This window comes from Ailuropoda melanoleuca, chromosome 17 (genome assembly GCF_002007445.2).
Source record: "Ailuropoda melanoleuca isolate Jingjing chromosome 17, ASM200744v2, whole genome shotgun sequence".
NCBI lineage: Eukaryota > Metazoa > Chordata > Mammalia > Carnivora > Ursidae > Ailuropoda > Ailuropoda melanoleuca.
The window spans coordinates 24,793,730-24,817,721 of record NC_048234.1 but is presented as its reverse complement, the minus strand read 5'-3'; the positions used below and the strand labels follow the sequence as shown (position 1 = coordinate 24,817,721).

At 47.4% G+C, this 23,992-nt stretch overlaps 1 protein-coding gene across 6 annotated transcripts in view; it reads left to right on the top strand.

Annotated features, from left to right (window-relative positions):
• Window positions 1-23,992, top strand: part of APBA1 (amyloid beta precursor protein binding family A member 1) — a 194,090-nt gene that overhangs the window by 154,480 nt on the left and 15,618 nt on the right. For 4 of the 6 annotated variants that reach the window (XR_004621776.1, XM_034647205.1, XM_002914736.4 and 1 more), the window contains exons 3-8: window positions 1,286-1,381; window positions 5,836-5,875; window positions 9,255-9,400; window positions 18,402-18,434; window positions 19,448-19,534; window positions 20,117-20,302. Coding sequence is in view for 5 of the 6 variants with exons in the window: in XM_034647205.1 (XP_034503096.1) it covers window positions 1,286-1,381; window positions 5,836-5,875; window positions 9,255-9,400; window positions 18,402-18,434; window positions 19,448-19,534; window positions 20,117-20,302 (588 nt within the window). In the remaining variant the exon portion in view is untranslated. The remainder of the gene's footprint in view (window positions 1-1,285; window positions 1,382-5,835; window positions 5,876-9,254; window positions 9,401-18,401; window positions 18,435-19,447; window positions 19,535-20,116; window positions 20,303-23,992) is intronic. The other 2 variants (XM_011219095.3, XM_011219096.3) reach the window with 2 other exon arrangements.

Sequence of the window (23,992 nt, the reverse complement as noted above, 5' to 3'; positions counted from 1 at the left end):
GAAAAAAATTTATGTTTTTTTATGATTTCACATAATGCTCCGTGAGGCCCCACTGCATATGAACGTGCCCCCCTCCCCCACTCAGCACGACTGAGCTCCTGGAACATTCTGCCTTTCCTCGCGGAGGTACTCGGCTGAAGTCTCTCCCTCAGCCTTCCCACGGGGACCGGCTGCGAGAGATCAGAAACAGATCCAGCCGTTACAGGTGTTATTCTCCTTCCTTGGCCCAGGACGGAGCGCCCCTCACATCGCCGCCCTTGCTCTGAGAACAGATGCTCATGCGGGTTCTGTTTTAGGCCTTCCGTCAGATTTCACCAACAAACGGCAAGGCGGTGCGTGCTTGCTCTCACAGGACCGTCGCTACAGAATTCTTAAGCAGCCCTGTGGCTCGTCTGCAGATGCCCTTCATCTTTCAGGATTTGGGGAGCGTGCAGAAGTGTTTGGGGATCGGCTGGGGAGGGTTTCCAGCGCCCGTCCCAGTCCCGTCCTTGTGCCTGCTCGCTCGCGTCGGCCGTTCATCCGGCGGGTATTTACCGAGCCCGTGCTGTGTCGGCCCTGCCCGGGGCTTGCTGTTCCCTTAGCAAGGCCCGCCTGGGCCACACCAGAGGCGGTACCACACCTGACGGGGACCACACGCCCCGCAACTGTTTCCAAACATAGCATTTAGTAAAGGACTTTCGAACTGTGTCAAGAGCAGCCAAGGTCATATTTTTTGGATGCTGACGTCTCTGAATTTTCAATGGCCTGTGGATTAAACCAGAAAAAAAAAATGCTGGAAATCTGGACTAGAGAAATACAAATGGTGTGGTTTCTGGTCATCAGTCCCAGCAGCCTCTTTGAACGTACCTGTTTTCATTTTTACGTTTCCAATCAGGGAATCTTGGACAGGTGATTTTACAAGACACTGAGTACCCAAAGTCTTTGTCGGTGAGAAGAATTTTAAGAACCACAGACCTTGGTGTCTCCCCATTAGCTTTATGCATTCAGGACCCGAAGTTCGATACTCAGCTTTTGCTGTGTTTAAACACTTGGCCGAAGGAGGAAAAGAATGGCTGAGCTTTCAAGGATTCCTTTGAAAACATGGCGGGAATTTAAAAGAGAGCTCGAAAAAGCCAGGCCTTTTATGGACTGTGGGTGTCTCCTCTTGCAAGGAAGTTTTCTCACCACAGAAGTGTTTGTTCTGTTGTGTTGGGCTTTCTCCTCTCGACCCTGCCCCCTGCCCACCGCCGCTGGGTGTTCGCAAGCCCTCACATTCTCACTGTGTCCTTCCCTTGCTGTGTTCCAGTCTCCGTCTCCTGGCAGCTCCTCCCCGCTGGGCGCGGAATCTTCGAGCACACCCCTCCACCCCGGGGACCCCGCGGAGGCCTCCTCGAATAAAGAGGTAGGGAGCCGTTTTGTTTCTGAAGCCACCAGCCCGTGTTGTTTTATTCCTCTTCTGGTTTGAGTTTTCTTCAGCTTCCCACACAAATCCCCCAAACTCCCCCCACCAGCACCACCAGGGGGAGAAATTTGAATGTCTCCTCTCGAGCACAGAGTTTGGTGACGGGAGCCACGTCATCCAGTCTGATAGCCACTGGCCACCGGTGTCTACTTTGATTAATATATAAAATGGAAATTCACCTCCTTGGGCACACCAGCCACTGTTCAGGGGCTCGGGGGCCATGTGTAATGGTTGGCTGTTGTATGGGACAGGGAAGATGATGGAGCATTTCCAATCATTCCAGAAAGTTCTTGACCATGCTGGAAATGGAATATTAAGAACTCTGTGTAGCAACATCCTTCCTCATGGCGTGATGAGCCTCCGAAACGAGGTTGCCATGTGGTTTGGGAAGTGGGCTGGTTTCTTAAATACCCATTTATTTCAGGCCCAAGTGAAATACCTTTCATGACACCTGGGTGACCCCTTGTCCTGGTTCACGTGGGGTGGTTCCAGTTCACACCTGTTGTACAAGCAGTGTACCCAGGGAACACCCCATTGTAAAGCTGGGCTGTCCCAGAGAACGTGCTGTGGGGATGAAAACCTTCTGCTTCTGCGCCGTCCTGTTTGGGGCTCACCGGCCACAGGTGCCTAGCAAGCTCTTAAAATGTGGCTGCTGGGACTGAGGAACTGAATTCTGCATTTTATTCCATTTTAATTAAAGAGTCACATGTGGCTAAAGACAACTAGACAGTCCAGCCCTAAAGCGTCCCTGTTGGACAGTGAGTCATATGGTCACCCTACCGATGGAGGCCAGCCTGAGCCCCAGCAGAGAATATTTAATTGAGAAAATGTTGCCTGCTCCCGCTGAGGTTTCTGGGGCTGGGAAAGGACAGGTGCTCTTCCCACAGGGAACCCATTGCCTTTGCCTACACTGTTGTCTTTTTACCCCCAGCCAATGCCACCCCCACCTAGTTATAAACCAGGGTCAGCAAATATTGGTCTGTGCCAGAGTACATGTGGGTTCAACTCATTCTACATATAGATTTTGCCTAGTCAGTGGTGAGGGTGTGCACAAAAGAGGTGCACCACATAACGGATGATGGTCTCATTTTCCCTCCTTTTGTAAATAATATTGCAGAAGAAAGCAATCTCCATATTACCCTGAGTGACAGATCACTTCTAAAGGGAGTCTTCATTAAAATACACCCTTAAACTATCATTGAATATACATCCGTTTGCCATTAACTATTCATGCAGGGAGAAGTATATTTTTTAATAATCTGTTTATATTAAACAAACATAAGGAGACCTTCTCGGAAATGACATCAACATTAGAATTCACATTTGACATATACTTTGTCCTCCTCTGGTCTTGTCCTCAGACCCTAAGTCATAGGAACAGGAGTAACACGGTCATTGTTTCTGCTGACCCCAGATCCCGCAGCTTTGCCTTATACTTTATTCTTAGTACAGGGATCGGTGAGAACCAAAAGCTGGAAGAAAAGAATCAAGGCCACAGTGATAATAACAGCAATGAGAGTTTCCATTTCTTGAGCGTTTATGCGTTCAGGCATCGGTCCAAGCAGATCACAGGTAGTATCTCATTTAATCCTTAAAATAATTCTGTAAGGTAGGAATCGCTGCCCTCATTTCTTGCTGAGGAAGCAGAGAGGTTCAGGAACTTACCTGAGGTCCAGAGCCCACAGGTGGTCAGGCCAGGATTTGAAACCAGAGCTTCTGCCCTTGCGGTGAAAAGTGCCTGCAGGCCACATGCTGCGTAGACGAGCCAGCTTGTAGGTCTTTCTTCCAGTTGTCAGACCTCCAGGCTCTGCACATGGTTCAGTGTGACCTCCTGGAAAATCCCAAAGATGCTGGCCTTTTACCTTCTTGAATGTGGCTTTCTTAATTCTTGAATGTTAAGGATCAACTCATGTTCATCTCTGTCCACATGTGAGAAAACAGAGGGCTCATCAGACATCCAGATATTCAGCATTTGATTATTCGTCAGATACAATAAGCAAGGCAAATTTGTTAGTTTCTCAGTTCCTAAAGGACTTGGCACATGTTTCTGCATACCCTTAGAAATAATGACGAAAATCCTCTTTGTGTGCAATAATTAGAGATTCTTTCATTTCTCAAAACTCTTCTTTAAAAAAAAAAAAAAAAACAACTTACTACCCCAGAGACTAAAGAAAGCCAGTCATGAGAATATGAATAGAGAATAAGTAAATGTACCAAATACCCTCCGTTGTGACTCCAAATAAAACGTCAGCTTTTAGAACTACAGACTAAAGTCATTCTTTTGAAGCTTCTGCTAAAATCTGGGGACTGTCCTTGAGATTAGCATTCAGAAAAGTTTCCTAATAGCCCAAGAAAATCTGAATTGGCTTCTTGGGTGTACCTGGAGGCTAACCCATTTTGACGAAACAAAGTAAACCCTCACTACCCCAGGGCCCTCGCTGCTGAGGGCAAGGCCAATGGAGGTGTGGGAAATGATAAGTTTGAAGTCTTCGGTCTTTATGAAGAAACGAGCTTCCATCTGCATACCATGAAGTCAGGGATTTTTGTTTGTTTGTTTTTAACCAGAATTAGATCTGGGCCTGTCTTCTCACTTGGAAAGTAAACCAAATGTCAAGTGCTGTGGAAATTGGAGTACTCTTTCCTCCTGTGCACATAGCTTAGCTTGGTGTACATTTTTCCGTAAATGCATTAGCAGCCAATGATCGTTCATTCCCAGTGGACTTGTGTCTTCGGTTTCCTTAAAGGTAATCCCTCCTGAAATAACCCAGCATCTTGGGGTAACAAATCATTGCATCCCAGCGAGCACATCCTGGCGGGTTTCCTGCCAGCTTTCCTTGCATGGTATATTGTGTGATTAGTGTTGAATTCTTGTCATTGTCCTGAATTGAGTGAGATTCTTAAACCTGGGTGCCTTTGCCTCTGGTGGTTTTTTATATATATATAACGGTTAACACTACTATTTTTAGAATGTTGTGCAAGTATCACATGGTTAGTCCTCCCTTTGCTGTCCTCATCTTCCACGTAAAGAGCACTGTACAAGGTACTACGAGATGGAGCTGTTCCTGTGATGTCCCAGACCTCTTTCAGGCCTTAACTCCTCCAGCCACCAGGCACCCCAGAGTTTACCATCAACCCAGGTCAACCTGTTGAGCACCTATGCTGTACTAGATACCCTTTTCCTAGAAGGTACATATTTAAATGACGACGTATTACCCGCTAGATTTTTTTTAAGATTTATTTATTCATTTATTTGACAGAAAGAGCGCAAGCAGGGGGAGGGGCAAGCAGAGGGAGAGGGAGAGGCAGACTCCCCACTGAGCAGGGAGCCTGACATGGGGCTCGACCCCAGGACCCCAAGGTCAAGACCTGAGCTGAAGGCAGATGCTTAACTGACTGAGCCACCCAGCCTCCCCTTTACCTGCTGAATTCTTAGCAGTGTAAATCTTTACGCTTTCTGAGGATAACCCTGGGCCCTGCAAACCTTCCTTTTTGCTCATTTGAAGGACTCTTGTCTTTGTCATTAGCTCCCCACTCCCCTGCAACGCTCACATCACCCCGCCCCAGACAGATCCATTACAAATTCTATGACTGGCTAAAGCAGCAATGAATGTCCTACTGTTAGGCCGCTCAGAGTTCTCTCTAGGCCATTCACTTAGGGAAGGAACCGAATGGTAAGTATTATTCCTCTGAGAGCTGGCATTTAAACCACCATCCGGGCAAGGTGCTAGAAGGTCTCTAGCCGATCATGACCACTTCCAACTGTGCTGTTGGAAGATTGACCCTTGCTATGAGGTATTACTTAGTATAAGAAATTCCAGGGTTTTCAGTTCACTTCTGCATTTATTGTGTTCTTATTTTAAGGTAACACATAATAATTACTTACATGATCGAATTTTTAAACCGGTAAGAGGAGAAAAGAGGAGAGGAAAACTCTAGCAAATATTTTTAGCACCGTGAGAGGTTACTGAATCAAAGACCTCAAGGGAAATAAAATTCTTCAACATATAATCACATTGTTGATGCTTTTACTAATTCAGTAGTTTTTCACTTAGAAACCCAGATTCTTAAGAATATAAATTGAGCCCTTTGTATTGCTTTGTATTGATAATGGATTTTGGTCTGTGGGATAATTTTTAAGGTGATGGACATCTCTCTGATTGTGGAATGTAGGGTTTCAGATTATCTAAAATATGAATAGATGTTCTGGGCTTTGGGTAACCTTTAATAAGAAATGTGTATGTTTATTCATGCTTTTCTTTATCAAAAATGGTTGACACCTGGTTAATATCTGTCATTGATGATCTATTTATTTTTCATGTTGCATGGATAAAGTTGTGTTAATACATTTTTCATCACGCTTTGCCCTTTTTGAAACCTCTTTGTCTTGATTACAGTCAAGAAAAAGCTTGGCTTCATTCCCCACCTACGTCGAAGGTAAGAGCTGAAAAGGAAGTAATTGAGTGTTGAGTCATGCATGAATCTCCTAGCATTTTGGGTATTTGAAGCACTGGGCTATAAGACCCTAGTAGGGAAGAAAGACCACAAAGTCACTCACTCACAGTCTTAACAGTCTTAGAATCTTAGACTAAAAGAACAATAGCCGTGAGCCTGTCAAAGATCCTCCCCTCACCTTTGCTGCTTCTGTCCATGAGGACCTGAGCTTGCAGGGAGGCTGGGGGCTGTTCCCAGCTTAGAGACGGTCATATGACATCTGAACTCAAGACTCCTTATCTCCACTCCAGGACACCTCTTAATATCCATCAAGGACCATTCAAGTGGGAATGAACTTTAAGGGAGACACTTTGGTCCTCTTAATTTAGGGGAAAAAAATGACCTTCCCAATCATTCCCATCTCTTGCTTGGATGAGTTAAGCATAATAACATTTATCAAGCTTTTACTCTGTGCCAGATACACATTTTGCATATAATAACTGATTGAATCCTCACATCTGTCTTGTGAAGTGGGCTTACTACCCTGTGTCACGCAAGAGAGAACTGAGGCGTTCTTACCCAAGATGAGGTAGGCAACTTTCCCGAGATGGCACAGTTGGCGAGTATCAGTGCCATGCTGTGAGCTGACAGTCTGATGCCACAGCTCTCCTGGTAAATGGTATTCTGTGCAGGGTGGCCACATATGGTTGTGCAGGTTATTCACTATTCAAGAGCATGCAGTCAGGAGGTCTGGTGGGGCCAGAACTTAGCCCATGCTAGGCACCCCAGCTTGAGATCAGGCCACACAAATGGAGTGCCTATTCTTCACCCACGCAAAGGCACTCTTTAGCTAAGGGTGCCACCAATCCTCTGCCAGAGAGGGTGGTAGATGCTTTTTCAGGCAGGGTAGATGGTTATTTCCTTGAAAGAGAATTTTCTGGAGATGAGAGAATACCCAGACACCACTTTGAGGCTCTGTATGGCCCTTGGATCCTGTGCATGAACAGTTGGTGTGTCCCCACCGCCTGAGAGCGAATCACCTGGATTCACACACCTTCCTGACCCCACAGTCCTGAAGCTTAGGTCAGGTGCATAGGTTTGGTTCAGTTACTCAGGTCTCTTCCTTGAGTGACCTGTAAATTACTTGTGCCACTTTTGCAAGGCTCCAGAATTCCGCGACTACTCCTCGGGGAGTTCCAGGAGTTTGGAAACTCCATTCTTCATAGTCATTCCTCCAGACTCAGCATTCACGTGAGTGTGACGATGACACGTGTGTGCTTGTTCACCGGCAGAGCAACACAGAGGCCTCCCCGGAAGGAAACACACGTTCTCAGACGCCAAAAAGAAACTGCAGTTCTTCGACTTAGGACCATTATAATGTTCAATTTTTTAACTTTTAAAACATACGTTACAATGAAGTTATGGACTTAGGGCTTTTTCCCCCAGGTGTGATCTGGTGGCAGTGATTATGATCAATTTCCCTGGAGGATAAACGGCATAAGAGCATATCTCAAACGTATAGCGTATTTAGGTCCAGTATTTCTGTCTCTCTTCTGGTTGACATTTATGCAGTTGTTTAAATATTATTTGGATTGCTCTTACCCCTGTCTTCATAGCCACACTTATGATGGTTGAAGACGGACCCTTTTCAGGGAATAGAGTCAACCCAGAGATGAATATACAATACCGGAAAGCCCAGAGAAAAGTATGTCATTAATTCTTATTTTTCTTTGAAGATTCGTTATTTTCACAAAACAAATGGAAGGTTTTTAAAAGTTACTATCCCAGAGGAGATCTTTTTTCCTCAGTGCCTGGTTGGGCAAAAAGGATTATGTTTAAGTAACACTGTAAACCCATCGCAGGAATTTATGATAAGAGACTGATAATCTTTTACTTTTTACAAAGTGCAATGTGGGTGCAAATCTGCCCATTTTTTTATTTTGGCTAGAAGCACTTCCCTGCTCTACATCCAAAACCGTCTTTTGGACATACCCTAAATCCTTTTCACCTCTAGGAAAGTTTCAGGGCGGGAAGCGTGTGACTGTTGAGAAGGTGAATTATGGGCCCATAGGAGGCAGATTGACTGCGTACCACTCACTGTCCAGAAACCTTTCTCGAAAAGATCTAGAAAAAGGCAAATAACAGGTTTCCTTATTTATTCACTACACGGATGTTTTGTGAATACCTTTCCTAAAACGCTGTTAATTTCTTTGTTTCAACCACCGCCTTGGCTTTAGAGAAATGATCAGATTATTTTAAGATTGTACCCTGATAAGTAGCTTATCATGGGAAGCAGCTGGTTAAACTCAAGATGAGCTCGATGTTGGGGGATAAAAATAAAAATCATTTCAGATTAGCCTTCCAAAAGGAAAAAGCAAATTGTTTCCATTTCCAGTTATCTAATTTAAGAGCCTGAGGTTTGAACAGTAGGTTAAAACGTATATTTTAATCTCCCCAAATATGGCAGTCAGGCCAAAGAAAATACATATGTTTTCATTGTAGAATTAAAAGCCTTTCTTGGTGCATCTGTTATAAAGTTATGTATTAGTCCCAGACATGTTTTAATTTCAAGTAGGGTTTGTAGATGTTTACGGTCAGAATCAGCCCCCATTTTAAATATTTTAAAAGTAAGATTTGATTTCAAAGGCTGGTCAGTTGAGAACAGAAAATTCTGACTTTCCTTGGAATTGATCTGCATGTGGATGCACGCCGGGAACACGAGAGCCTATAAGTCAGCAAGTTCGGCAGGAGGAGACTCCGGCTTTGGGGTAATGTCATCTGCCCCGCAGAATTGGGGTCAGAGGTCATTGAAGGAATCCGGACTTTCTGAGGCAAATACCCCCTTTTCTGATTAATCAGGTTTGGTTTCCCCATTATGGCTACAACGGAAGAGAGAGAGGCAGATGGTGGCAGGTGAAGGAACTGTTATAAAATGAGGTTCTCTAATAAAGCATCCTCCCTGCTCCCCTAGCACATGTCTGGTACCCATTTATTTGACACCCACTGGGTGACAGACACAGATTAGACATGAGAGCCAAAGAGGAACATGACGTGGTCTTTGTCCCCAAAGAGCTCTCACAGGAGTCTAACAGGAGAAACAGCATCCTTTGTCACTGACTTTATGTTTCATATTTAAATAAACACATCACTTCTCACAGTAAATGGCCTGGGCGATGTGGATTAAGAAGAAATTGTTCTTTCCCTTTGAAAGCGAGGGGTGAGTGAAGGCAGATGCAGGGAGATGCCTCAGACTTGGCAGGGTGTCGGCACGGGGCTGCCCGGGCTGGCGCCGAGCAGAGGGGAGGGTGCTACGCGGTCGGGGCTCTGCTCGGGCCGTACCCCAGGGTGGCTTCACTCACCACCCTGGGTCTGTGTGTTACAGTTCCCGGACCCTGTGACCCTGAGGACTTGATCGATGGGATCATTTTTGCTGCCAATTACCTGGGCTCCACCCAGCTGCTGTCAGACAAAACTCCCTCCAAAAACGTGCGCATGATGCAGGCCCAGGAAGCCGTGAGCAGGATCAAGGTGAGTGGCCACGAGGGGTGGATGCAGGGGCCTGAGCTGTCCTCGGCAGTCTCCCCACGCCTCCTGAATCTAGTGCTGAGTTCAGGGGAGCGAGGATTGGGACAATGCACCTGCCAACAGTTCTAAACAGAAAAAACAGTGTGCCAGAGTCCTTCTGTATCAATACTGTGTATGTGGGGTGTTCCTAACGGCAGTCTTAAGGAAAAGCACATGTGAACATAAACTTCGGAAAGCTGATAGGATGAGGAAGGATGTCATTTTAAGCATTACATCTCCAGTGTGAGCTTTATCCCCGTATTTCCATGGACATAGGGATCCTCGTGGTACCGCATGGGTCAGACTCGGTCTCATGCATTTGAACCAGCTGATCCTGCTCAAGCTAGATCGAACTGGTTTGCTTCAGGCACCAGGAACCACTGGATCAAATCTAACCAGAATGAGTCAGTGCCAGGCTACCCCAGTTTAAACTAGTTTGAGCCAGTCAGAGCCTGTTGGAATTTGTTTAAATCAAGATTTTTTTAAAAAGCAAGCCTGTTTGATCCAAGAAGAACTACTTTCATCTGGTTTAAACCATTCACAACTAGCTTGAGCCAGCCAAAACCGGCTTGACCCCGTGGAAATGCAGAGCCCGAGAATCTCCACCAGGTTGCCAGGACCACCTGGAATCGTGGACAGACGCAGGGCTCTGGGGACAGGTCCCGTGCCATTAAAATGCCACCAGCACCCGGGACCACTGGGCAGCCAGGCTGGGGCCACAAGGCCAATCTACCCAGAGCCCCAGGAATAGCAGCACCACCGAAAAACCCGGAACCAGGTATTTCAGGCAAGTTGGAACAGGTTAGGACTCACCAGATTTGGTTGTATCCAGCCTCAGCTTCAAAATTGCATTCGGCCTCAAGGAACCATTCCCTTTTCCATATGGTCTTGTGCACACGTTCCTCGGTCCCTTTCTGGTGTTTGGCCGTGTGGAAAGTGGAAGAAGCATGAGTGCAAGGCAGTAACTTAGGGTCCTTCACCCAGGAAAAAGTATTCCTTGAGCACTTAAGTGTACGAGGCTGTTCACCGTCTCAGGAGGGAAGGGAAATGGCCATTTATCAGGTGTGATCCTTCCCCTCGGCTCCGTAGCACCAGCAGAAATGAATCAAGCCAGCGAATGTGCAGGGTGGACCCAAGCAGGAGGGAAGGGGGTGAGATGGTGGGTGCCCAGGAGTGCGGGGCCCCCGCGGGCTGACGGAACCAGGGAGCAAGGAGGCACAGAGGTTGTGTAGGGCAGAGAGATGGTGTCTCTGGCCCTTCCGCCCAGGCTGACTCCTGTGTCATTCACATGCTGGGAATGTAAGCAAGAGGCCCTCACTGTGATGACCAAGCCCCCTGCTGCCCAGTCGTGGTGCAGGTCCCCGGGGTGCTGTTGGAGTGTCCCCCAGCCCACTGTCATTGCTTCCTCATCAAACTGCCATCCATGGCTTTGAGGGCCACACGTGGCTGGCTGCTCTTACACCTTCTTGGAAGAGGCCCTTCTCTCCGGAGCTCAGCACTGGTTCTCCGCTGAGCTGTCCACAGTACAGCAAGCCCACGCTGCAGCGTGCGATGCCGCTACGACTGCTGGCCTTTCAGGAATTAGGATGTCTAAACCAGAGAGCAGCTCACAACTGCACAGTGACAGGCCAGACCAATGTCACAATTGCAGACGGTGCCCACCCGCTTCTGCCAGGTATCTAGGACCCACTCCACCCCTTCATCCAGGGTGTATGAACCTCAGGGCCCACTGCTGCGGCGGCCATGTCTTCTCCCAGAATTAGCCTCTGCCAGTGAGACTGACAGTGGGAAGGTCCACTTCTGTCTAGGGAAGCCCCACCCCTACCCACAGAGATGTGTGGCTCCCTGCAGGACGACCCCATGACAGCGTGTCAAACTGACCTTCGTACCTTCTGGGTCTTTCAGATTCATTAATGTTACTGGTGGAACATCAGGTTCCCATTGAGCTGCCCATCCAGTCTTGGCCTAATTTCTTCTAACTGTTTTATCCTAAAGAGGATAAAAGATCTCCTCAAAGTCCTCCTGAATGGAGACTATCCCAGGCACGGCGTTCAGAACAAGAACACCCAAATCTGTATGAGAGGGCAAGCTGCTTTTCAGGCACTGTACTTTTCAGGCAAATAACTTTTAAAAACAAAGTCTCTGGGGACGTAATTCTGACTCCTGATGTCCCACAGTTACCAAACAGAGCACATTCCGATTTTGTTAATATTTGTTCAGCAAAGCCGCGGGGTGCCCGATAGTTGAGCAGAAGATCACAAGGGAAATGGAAATAGAGTTGTTTATTATTCACAGGTCCTCAAGGAAGCAGCCAGCCTGCCTCAAGGGGGCCGCAGGCTGGGGCTCAAGGCCAAGTGAGTGCAAGCAGAGGGTGAGACAGAACGTGGGGCACATTCCTTAATGAGGGTCTGTGAGTGGAATACTTTGTGGTTCCTGGGTTTGTATTGGCCAATTCATACCAGAAAGAGCAAGGTTTTGGTAAGCTCCACGGGGGTCTTATTTAATGGGCACACCAGGGGAAGGCCCTGGAGGTGAGGATAACGGGCTGTCAGGAATTTATACCAACAGCCTACATTTGCCCGTGACTCTGCAGGCTGTTATCCGGGGCATGCACTTGCGTGAGGGGCTAGTGTCCGTGGAAGGTCACTGCAGGCCGCGACACCAGGAAGCAGCTTCCCCTCTGGACACAGGCTAATGATCCCCAGGATCAGTGGGAGTACAGGGACCTGGCATGCTTCACTCACTGGTTTTCTGACAGATGGGGACCACCACCTCCAGAAGCAGCTTTAGGAAACAGGTGGGGGGCACTTTGGGGTGCCAGTGTCTGGGGAGTATTTTACTGGCAGGGGGCCAGAACCAGGACTGCTGGCCACCCTATAATGTCCAGGCTGGGGGCACAGGTTGCAGATTTAACTCCCACAGAATGCCAGAGCACCCCCTCTGCCCCTGTCAGGAAACAGTGCCAGAGCCCATTCAGGTGCCTCCCCCAGCAGTCCGCCTCAACAGAGCACTGAAGACCCCCTGAGGCTTTGAGAGGACTGCTCCCAGCTTCTGTCCATTGAGGTATCAAACGTGTTCAGGTCCGGGCCTCATTCTGGGCACCTTGTGGTAGCCCATGACTCCCACGGATACTTTGTCTTTCCACTGCTCTGTGATCCTGTGACCCCGAGGAAGGGAGCAGGCACATCCCCAGAACAGAAAGCCACGCTCAGGGTAGGCTACGCCACCCAGCACCAGAACCCACCCAGGACCAAGTGTGCTGTGAATTACAGCTTCCGAGTTCCACAGTGAGGTTCCACACGCTTTTCCCTTCCTGAAGGCCAGCTTCCCCGATCAAAAACCAGGAAGTTTACTTTGAAGCTTCAGAGGATGGGTATCTGGAAGTTCCACAGTTGATCCGAACAAAAAAATTAGGTGGTGGTGTTGATCACAACAAGCAAGATGAGGCTGATTATAAATCCATTTTAGACCTGCCAAGAGCAGAGTAGACATCTGGAAAACATATATTTATTTTTACAGCAAATTATGGTAGCATGAGGAATTCATTATAGAGTAGTAAAGCTAAATGGTTGCATTTCATTTATAAGTATCATTTGCAACGTGCTTTATGCATCAGAAGGAACTGCTGCCTGTCATCAAGTATTTCCTGCGTCCTGTTCCTTTTAAAACTATTTAAATGCCCATCAGGTTGCTTGACGTTACACCCAGCCTGACGCTTTTTCAGATTCTAGGTGGAGACAGTATTTAGGCTCTCGGTTTATTTCTGCACCCCCTAAAAAGTCACTGTGTAGGGATGTGCACCGACATTTCACCTCCTGCAGAGGGCGCCAGGGAGCCCGGAGCATTCATCCCGATCAGTTGCGATGGTCTGGCGCATGCGCTATGGTGCCTGCACGTGCTGGAAGACACCTTTCCAGAAGGGAGGTGGTGCCACACTTTTTCCTAAAGAGAGGCTGACCTTCAGGAATGAGTTACTCTAGGCCACTTCTCTAAAGATGCAGAGAGGGAGGAAGCTACAGATTTTACAGTGTCTGTCCAGGAAGGAAGGGGAAAAGCTTTATGCATTTATTTGGAAATCCATTGAGCAATATCCCCAGCCCAAACTGATTAGTAAATTTCCGCCTTGGTGCTCTCATCTGAACAAAGACAGAAGGGTGTCCTCCTCCTGTTTCTGATTCCTCCTCCTTCCCCGATTCCCCGCGGGGGTCCCCGTCTCACCCCTCTTTCTCTCTTCTGCCTACATGGTTTGTTTGACCCCATGGACGCTGAGCCCTTCCTCACCGGGAGTCCTGCGTGGACATGGTTGTTTGTGTTGCTTTGTCTCTGAGCAAACACCACCCCTGAAACTTTGCTTTCAAAACCATCTTTAATTTCTCTTCCGTTGGTCGATTGGGGTGCTTATTGGATTTGCACTTCGAGTTTGAAGAATTACTGTTCTCTTAATTTAAAGGGTTTATAGATTTATTTGCCAAATGGGGAAATTTGGAGTTGTGGTTTGGCCAGAAATTTTCTACCTAACGTGAGAAGAAAACAAAGGAATTTGGCTCCGGAAGCAAAGTGTTCCTTTACAGACCCTTGTGATAGGCATCTCAGGAGATAAAAACTACCCAACACTCAGTCCTTGACCTTGAGAAATGTGCAGTCAGGAAGGGAACCAAGAAGAGTTTTTAACAACAAAAGGCAGGCGGAGGAATCCGAAATTAAAAGGTTTTTTTCCATCTGCCAAAATATAATAAGGTGGATCTAAATGCAATAGCAGAATTAGAAGACATCTGCCATTTTTCTTAAGTTTTTTTTTTTTTTCATCTTTGGACCCTCCCTAATGTACCCTTTCTGCCTTTGTGGGTGGTCGTTTTTGAGAAGACATAAAACCCTTTTAGGAAGCCCCCATCCAACTAAGGAATGCATTAAAGAGGTGGTTCTCAGAATGGGATCCCTTCACAGGGGGCATCAGCACCACCTGGGAACTTGCTAGAAATGCAGATTCTCAGGCCCACCCCCGTCAGAAACTCATGATGGGGTACGGGCCCAGGAATCTGTTTTCATAAGCCCTCCAGGAGGTTCTGATATACAATACAAAGTGGGAAGTGTAGACCACCCCAGCCTTATGGGGTATCTTTTCTCCAACTGCCTTGGGGCATTTCCTCCCATCAAGCTGAGTGCTTCCCACTGATAAGGTTCTGTTGGTGCATTAGCTCAGGAAACACTGCACAATTTATCTCTTTTTTGGATAGTTCCCAATATGGATGTTTTGCCATTAAAGATTTTGAGAAGTCCTGTACTAAGGAAATCTAATTCATTTGGTTTAACCAGAAACCCCATCATTACTTGAGCATGGAATACATTATCTCTGTGTGATACCTGCTAGAGTCTAGTGGTAAGATTTTCTGGAACACGTTTTGGGAGAAACTTCTGCCCTACAAGATGGCAGTAACTACAGCACCGTAGGTAGAGACACCCCACGCCGCCTACAGCGTGGGAACCACGCCTTAACCCTACCTATCGAACCAAACCCGAAGCCAGGGCGGCTAGGTCCCTCGTCTTCCTATCTCTCCACTACATCCCCATGCTTCATCCCACCCTCATGCCCGCTGCATGTTCTGCTCTTTGGCCAGAAGAGGGGCTCACCAGCTGAGCCCTACCTGAGCCTCGGAAACTGCTTCGTGTCCACGCGGAGTATGGCGTATGTGTCTCCATTCTTCCCACATTTGTGAAGCTTGTGCGGTTAGCTCACAAATGGTGTTGGATGTTTTTTGGTCTATGCATTTGTGTAAGGAGCATTCATTATCAGACATTCTCATATTTGTCTTTACTAGCTTGTCCCAAAAGATGAGATTTTTCTATTCCTTTATGGAAAGGTTTTCTTGAAATATCAAAAATCAGGACTTAATTGTAAAATTAAAATCTCTATCATTGAGGCTTTGTATAAGCCACATGATTCCCATCTGACTCGAAGAAATCTGTGATTAATTAGGAGGATATGAACACTTACAGCAGGTCCTTCACATACATGAACTCATTTACTCCTCAAAACAGAGGGGGTGGGGAATCCTGTGAGGTAGGTATTATTAACCCTATTTACAGACAAACTGGGAAGTTTATAAATGAGAAACTTGCCTCAGTTGCACAACTAGTGGTTTAGAGTGAGACTTCCAGGGTTCGAATCTCTATTCTGCCTCTTCACAGCTGTGTGACCTTGAGCCAGTTAATTAGTCTCTCTGTGCCTCAGTTTCCACTTCTGCAAGAGGAGAATACTGTAGTGCGTACCTCACAGAGTTACTGTAAGCTTTCACATTGCTATACACGTGAACGACTTAGAAGGACACTGGCTCAGAGCAAGGGCTCCGTAAATGTCAGCTGGGGAAAGGAAAGCTAGAATCGTCAGAAGGTTCCCTAGCATGACTAACCTAGAGAGGATTAGCAGTAAGTGCTCAGTACACAGTGCAGAGTGAATGCGTGGACAATAGCGCCACAGTCTGTGTCCTTTGCACCGCAGCCTGCTGGGGGGCAAGCCGTAATCAGCCCCACGAAGCACACAGATTTTAATGCTGGCCTTTCATTTTTCCTGGGCTTCTCTGCTACTGCAATTTCTCATTCCGGATCCCACCCCCTCCCAACGTCATGTGTAAATTTTAAATTGTAGTTAGTTGCAGGGCACCTGAAGATCCTATGTGGTTGAAAAGATGTTTTTACTTTAAGTGCATAAAATACTTTTAACTCCATCAATATTACTTCAGAATGCCCTTCATGAAATTCAGTTTGCCTTTTCAGTTCTTTCCTCATCACTCATGCCAGTAAAAAAAAAAACAAAAACAGAAGTTGGTCATTCCATTGTGGTGGTCTTATTTTCCTTTGAGAGAACCCTTTCAGATCACTGTTCCTTAGAGTGAAGAATTTTGACCAATAGCTGATAGGTCTTGGTATCAAAAATGCTAGAAATTCTTACATTCCTGGCAGGCAATTTCAGGGGAGGTGGTAGAAAACAAACACACACACAGCAGGATCTCAGAACAGTCATTTATCATGAGGATTAGAGCCGATACAGATGAGAACACCCCCAGCAGGACTCTCGGATTCCACATAGGAATCTGCGCGGTGTGGCGTAGCATTGGCATGGGGCCACTCCTCAGACGCAGACACATTTCCACCATCACGTGCCACAGTTACGATACCCCTTGCACTTGCTGTCTTCTGACCTTTCCAGAGCAGACTGTTCACCATGGATTCATAGCCACCAGTAAGAGCCCTGGGGTGGCTGTGTGGGAGCAGGGCTCCCCTAGTTTCCTGGCTATACCAGAGATTAAGTATGTGGTGTTTGGATCGCTGACTCATCCAGTTTCTCCACAGTGAGGTAGAACAGACAACACATTTGACTCATTCAGGAAATAGAGGTGTGCTGCTCGGAGCAAAAGGGCTTTTCCACAGGTGAGTACCCAGGAGTGTGAGAGAGCAGATGATCTTCCACCCACCCTCATCACCACAACAGCGTTCGTGGTTTGGCCATTGACTCACCATTATTCGTACAAGATCTGTGTGTGTCTAGCAAGCCTTACCCCAAGCCAAGAAATTGCTTTCTGACATAGGTAGATTTTAATCATATAACAAACAAATGCAGTGTGCATAATGCACCAGGCACTGTTCTAAGAGCTTTGCATATATTTATTTTATCCTCAAAACAGCCCTGTTTTTATCCTCATTTTACAGATGAGGAAACTGAGGCACAGAGGTAGTAAGCGGCTTGCACCAAGTCACACAACTAGTGGGAGGGAGAGCCAGGATTCAATTTTAGACAATCAGCCTGCGGTCTCTCTCTCTCTCTCTTTTTAAATCAACTATACTAGCTTCTACTTATGAGTAAAGGAGGGAATATTACTGATATTTCTAGTTAGGAATAGGCCATATTAATATTACACAAGTTTAAAGCAAGAATTATTACTAAAGATGAAGAAAAATAAAAAGATCAATTCAACAGGGAGACATAAGCACCTTAAATACATAGGTACCTTATAACATAGATATAAAATAAAGCAAAGATTGACAGAGCCAAAAGGAGACACAGAAAAATCCACAGTAACAGTTGGGAGATTTTAACACACCTCTCTTAGTAAATTTTAGGACAAATAGACAAGAAAAAATCAAATGCATAGAAGATTTGAACTGTACCCTTAACCAACATAATTGACCTCGTTGACAATTGATAGAACACTGTTCCCAACAACTGAAGAATGCAGCTTTTGAAGTCCACCTGACATTCATCACAGTTGGTCATGTTCTGGGCCATAGGGCTAAGACTTAGCACAATGCAAAAGGTTTGGAATCAGGGTATGTTCTCTGACCACAGTGGAATTATTTCAGAAACCAGTAACAAAAAGATAACTAGAAAATTCTCCAATATAATAAAATTAATAGCACAATTCTAAATAATCCAGAGTTCAAAGGAGAAATCCCTGGGAATTAGACGTTTTGAAGCGAAAATTGCAACATATCAGAATTTGTGGGGTACAGCTAATGCACTACTTGGAGGGAGAGTCACAGCTTTAAGTAAATAATATCAGGCAAAAAGTTTATAAATCTGTAATTTAAATTTTCATCTCAGGAAGCTAGAAAAAAATCAGCCAATTTAACCCAAAGAAAGCAGAAGGAAATTAAGATGTGGATTGAAATCAGTGACCTAGCAAACAGGCATACAATAAAGAAAATCAACAGAACCAGGTTGGTTCCTTGAAAGCATCAATTGCTGTTAAGGATAAGAAGCACTTCTTCCTACAGCCCCTGCCACCTACTAAATTTTGAGTTAGGAAATTGATTGTCTACAGAGTAGGATTTTTTAAGGTCCGTCCTCCTCACGCAGAAATGCTTTATGCCACTCTTGATATTAATTTTGTCGATTCCCTTTTCGACTTTTGAGTCTCTGCAAATTCTTTTCTAACTGTTCTCCTGTCTCTGTTTGTTCCATGCTAAGCAGATGGCCCAGAAATTAGCCAAAAGCAGAAAGAAGGTGCAGTACAAAAACTTCATCAGCTTGGTGTTATGCCTGTTCTTTTCGTTTATTTATGTTTTGCCTTTTTATTATTTTGTGTTTTTGTTTTCTGCATCCAGCAAGTTTTCGTTCAGATTTCTTTTTGAACCGCCCCATTAGCCAACGTTTCTCAAAACTTAGTTGCCTAAAGTGGCTGTTTTCTGTTGCTCATGAGTCATTTCACATCAGAGAAACAACAGGGAGCAGATTGGAGATGCTAAATGAATCCTACCGTAGCGCAGAAGTTCCCACCATCCAGGAGCATTAATGCGGCAGGGACTTGGGTCTGTTCCATTATAGTCACGTTTGACTTGCGGATTTTGTCAGATTGCTGGATGCAAAAAAGAAAACTCGCTAATAACCACACTGTGCAGAGTTAAACCTAAATGAACCAGACGGAGGCGCTTTTTTGGTCATGGAGCTTCTAGGTGCTTATGGGCTGCCCCTGGGGTGTTGAGGCATTTGGGGTTCCTTCATGGGTGGCTCCAGGAGTGGGGACTGCTTCTGTGTTGCTGTGGTTGTGTATGAACATGAAGACCCTCTTACCAGAACTGCATCCAAATGACTTCGTTTGCACCTGCTACAGACGTCGTCCCCCATCACTTGGCCGGGGGCAGACTCTAAGTGGCTTTTCCAAGGTCTTGGGGTATGGGTCCGTTGCCCTTATTCTTCCACCTGTTGGGCTCCAGAAGCCTTGCCAAAAGGGCATGCACGATCCTTGCTCGTAGAGTCAAATCGGCAGTGAGTTACTGCTTCCATAGGGGGAGGAGCGGAGAGGATTCGCCATTTTCCCTTATGACCTGGCAATGCTAACGCTCGTCTGTCAGTCCATCCTCCGTGGTCCCTTCAGCTTTGGCGTCTAAATCTGGAGTCAGCACTGCCGTTCTGGTGACTGTGTCTCAGCGCCTCTGTGTGTGAGCTAACCTTGCTGCCGTGCACTTGAGTCGGGGTAGGAGGTTAAGCTTTCCCTCCGTGTGCATTTTTCTTCTCAGGCTCCCGAAGGTGAATCTCAGCCAATGACCGAGGTGGATCTCTTCATTTCTACCCAGAGAATCAAAGTATTGAATGCCGACACACAGGTATCAGCTGGCCCGCCACCTTTCCCGGGGTGACATGCCCAGCCCAGCATGGCAGCTCAGGGTCTGTGCCCGTTTCCCTAGAGCAGCTGGCCTCAGCCTTCCAAACGTGCCAGAAGGTTGTGTCTGCAGTGCCTGCTCCTGGCGGGGAGGGGGTGTGCTGCTTTGGGGACCGTTCCCTTGAAGATCAAAGGAACAAATATACCGTGGATGTTGTTTGCTAATAATCTCGTAAGTTTTTATGAGGAGATGCATTAACTTGAACAGAAATTTTATTTAAAATCATGCATACACGCGCACACACAGACACAGTACAAACGTCGCACGGGCATCTTTTTACCTTATTTTTTTAACTTCTCCACCAAGGACTCTACTGGTTATAAAATGACTGAAATTTTCCCGCCTACCGCAGACACTTCCTGCCCCCGGGCCTGAGTGGGCACATGTAAGCCTGCCAGCAGTCTTTGCAGTGAACCCCAGGGGCCCCCACATGTGGACCGCACATGACCAGGCCGTGGGGTGGCAGACTCTCTCATAGGCCATTCGATGCTGCTGGACTTAGCGTCCTCTCCCTTGCCCCTCCAGGAGACCATGATGGACCACCCTCTGAGGACCATTTCCTATATAGCAGACATCGGGAACATCGTCGTACTGATGGCCCGCAGGCGGATGCCCCGCTCCAACTCCCAGGAGAACGTGGAAGCCTCCCACCCCTCCCAGGATGGAAAAAGGCAGTACAAGATGATCTGCCACGTCTTTGAGTCTGAGGATGTAAGGCTGCCTCCCCTGGTGTCCCTCTGGGTGACCTGGGCTGCCCCTGGGGGGGGGGGGCAGATTCTCTCTTTCTCAGAACCTGAATCATCTCATTAATCGTACAAGAAACAGGTATTTACTGAGCACCTACTATGTGTCAAGCACTGCTTTAGGAATATAAGGCTGAACAAATAGGCAAGGTATTCGTCATGAGGCTTATAGGGAAACAGAATAAAAGAGGTAAGAGTACTTAATACAGAACTAGATAGCAAGGAGTTCTATGAGGAAGAATAAAACTGGGATAGGAGCTATGTCAGGTGAGGTAATCAACAAAGTCTTCTCTGAGAAGGTGACATTTGAGGAGAGACCTGTATCAACTGAGAGAGAGGAAAGAGCAAGTGCAAAGGCCCTGAGGCCAGGACCTGATGGTGCTCTTTGAGGACAGCTTAGAACGAGAGAGGAGTAGAAGGAATGTGGTCAGATGGTTAGACCCGTGGGCGCCCCAAGCACATCTCACCTGGGCATGAGGACGTTTGGGAAGGACAGTTCTCAGTTGTGTAGAATTGCCCTCTAGACCACGGGAAAGTTAGGATTCCTGCTCCTATCCCCGCGGTGGCAGGAGCACCACCAGCCCACTCCCAGTCCTAACAAGACCAGCTGCTGCTCCTGTCACAAAACCAGTGATCCCTAACCCCCCCTTCTTCCGGGTGACGCGGTCAACAGAGAAAATTCGTTCACAACAGAGGCAGGGCCCATCCTTCTATTTGGCTTCTTTCCTAGTCATCCCTGGGACTCCTGGAGAGGCGTCCAGGCTTCAAGCCACATCAGCACCCAGGTTCTCCTAAAGCCTGGCAGGCCTTAAAAGCTCCCTTGAGAGCCAGAGCCATAGCTCCAGGAAGGTCTGGGACCGCAGACCGCCCCCCCCCACCCCTCTCCAAGAGGGCCTTCCTTGTCTGTGCCATTGACTGTGATTTTCTCCCTGCCACAGCAGAGTAAGCTCTGTTTCTCACATTGAGCAGTGAGCCCTTCACTACTTAAAGAAAAATTGCCTGTGGTCACCTTGGCTCCTTCCAGGAGGCCATCTTTCTGCAGGAGAGCATTCATCTAGCTGCAGTAAGTTGCCTTCCTGCAAAAAGTCAAGAGGCAGAGGCAAACTACTCTTTCCTGGGGACTCAGAGCTGTCACAGCTGTGGCCACAGGGCCATGGAGGTGCTCATGCTTTTTGCACCATGGTTCACTGGTCTGGTTCTCTAGAACACAGGCCCCCAGGGACAAGATCACTGGGAAGGCAGAGACCTTGAAGGGCCTCTCCTAGCCATTCTCCCTGCTCTTCCTTTAAAACTTGAGGCCAAGCACGCAGACTGGGAGCGAATGAGTTTTAGAGGTTTCTCAGGAAGTTTGGAAAGTTGAATTTAGACACTTGCGGCTCATGAGTCCTGCAGGCTGGTGCAAAGTCCAAGTTAGCTCTGCTCCACAGGCCTGCGAATGCCTCTGCCCTCTGCCACCTCCATCTGGCTTGCGGCTTCTAAGCAGGGGCTGCTTGTCCTCAGAGTTCCTGACGAGAGGGAAGGATGGAGAAGCAGGAGTTATGACAGGAGTGAGCCTGGGGATCTTAGCCCTTTGTTTCCGAAGCATTGAGGAGGAGTGTTGGCTCCAGAGCCGGGAGAGCTGGATCTGGATCCTGCCTCCGCGTACAGGCGGTGAGGCCACTAAGCTCATGTAAAATGACAGTCCCCGCCCCCCCCCCGCCGGGCTGCCGTGTGGCCCCAACAGATGCTGCCTACACAGCAGGAGCCCGTGCGTCCACCAGCGAGGGGCAGCCTGCCAGCCGACCTCAGTCCCAGCGAGGGCCTCGATGCCTTCCTGTCCTGCTCAGGACGCAGGGCGGTGGGTCCTCCTTGTGGCTTGTGGCGTCACCAGAGTCACAGAGGGAGAAAAGCTCAGCACGCTGTGTAGCGGTTCTGATTTCACCATACGTTACCGGCTTTTAAATCCCGGTTCAGAAGGCAAGGCAAGGAAGAGGAGGTTAGAAGTGTGTGTGTGTGCGCGTTTCAAACATTGCTCTTGAGATTTTCGTTGTTTTCCTATGGAGAGGCTGTCCCACGTGGTGGGTGCAAGGGTGGGCTCTGGAGTCCGTCTGCCCGGATTCAGCCCCTGCGTCACCCCCTTCCCAGGGAGTGAACACCTTGACTGTCACCTCTGTTCCCTGCATGTGCGGTGGGAACAATAAAACAGACCTACGGTTCCAGAGTCTAAAGAGCTCTGAGAGGGGCACCTGGGCGGCTCAGTCGGGTAAGCGCCCAGCTCTTGATGTCAGGTCAGGTGGGATCTCAAGGTTGTGGGATCGAGCCCCACATTGGGCTCTGCGCTCAGCATGGAGTCTGATTGAGATTCTCTTTCCCCCTCCTTCTGCCCCTCCCCACTCATGCTCTCTCTCTCTCTCTAAAATAAATCTTAGGGTGGAAAAAAAAGAGCTCTGAAAAGCAAAAGGGATTTTTGTAGTCAGTCGGCTGATAAGCCTGCCCAGAACTGCCATAAGACAATTTATAGGATTTGTCCAGCTCACCGTGCATCTTACACATTTTGCTGTAGGAATATTACTGATTGTTTATACGGCACTTAGCCAAGTTCTGATGGGGTTTTTAGACAATGTATGATATATGCAGCTTTTACCTTTCTGAAATCCAAAAATTTCTAGATTCTGAAATGTGGCCTCAAGAGCTTAGGATGAGGGCCTGTGGCGCTGTCCTGCTTCCCTCTATTGTCGGCTTGATGTCCAGATGGCTGCAGTGGTCCTTGGATAGCATTTAATGCAGCACGGACATGTGAGAAGTGCCCGGTGGCTGCTGGCTAGCCAAACCCGTAGCCTGGATGACTTAGTGCAGGGAGAGGCTCTCCAAGCCCAGGGCCAGAGAAGGAACCACAGAAGCAGCATTCCTGTCCTGTGGGCTGTGTGACCTTGAGCAAGTTCTTCCCATCTCTGGGCCTCAGTCTCCTCACCTGGAAAATGGTGGGGCTGGACTCGAGCAGGGCTCTCAAGGGGGCCCAAGCCCCCTTTGTACAACAGATGTGATGCCCCGTTTCTGTCCTGAGATAAAATCCGTAGATAATATAAGCTCCCCTTTTGAGAATTTATTCACAAGCTGAAGTATTGCCAAAAATGTAACACAGAGGAAAAGTAAAAAGAAAACAAACTGAAATAAAGTCCTTACTACAGTATATAAATGCTTGGGTCCGGCCGCTCCGGAAGGAATAGTGGAGCCGTCAGACGCTTACACCCACTTGAGTAATAGGTTTGGATGTGAGAACGCTGAATATCGTAAACACTTCTATTTGACATTTTGAATTGAGGGCTCAGTAAGGAAATAGATATGCAGACCACACACTCCTGCAGAATCCCCTCGCTGTGCAGCAAACATAGGGGCTGATGGCGCCATGATTTACTGGCCGCCCAGATACCACAAGCAGCCTTGATGCCAATGATTTTCCGAAGCCATGAAGCTTATTTCTGGTAAAGTGCTGGACATGAACAATCATCATCCTCTCTTGCGTTACACAGCAGCTGTATTCTTGGAACATTCCGTGTGAATTAGAGCCATGCAATTAATGCCTTTGTGTTTTATATAAATTGAAGTTGAGTCCTGGACGCAGATGCTTTGCTCCCGGTGTTACACGCATACAAGCGTCCAGGGAGACATTTGAGAATCG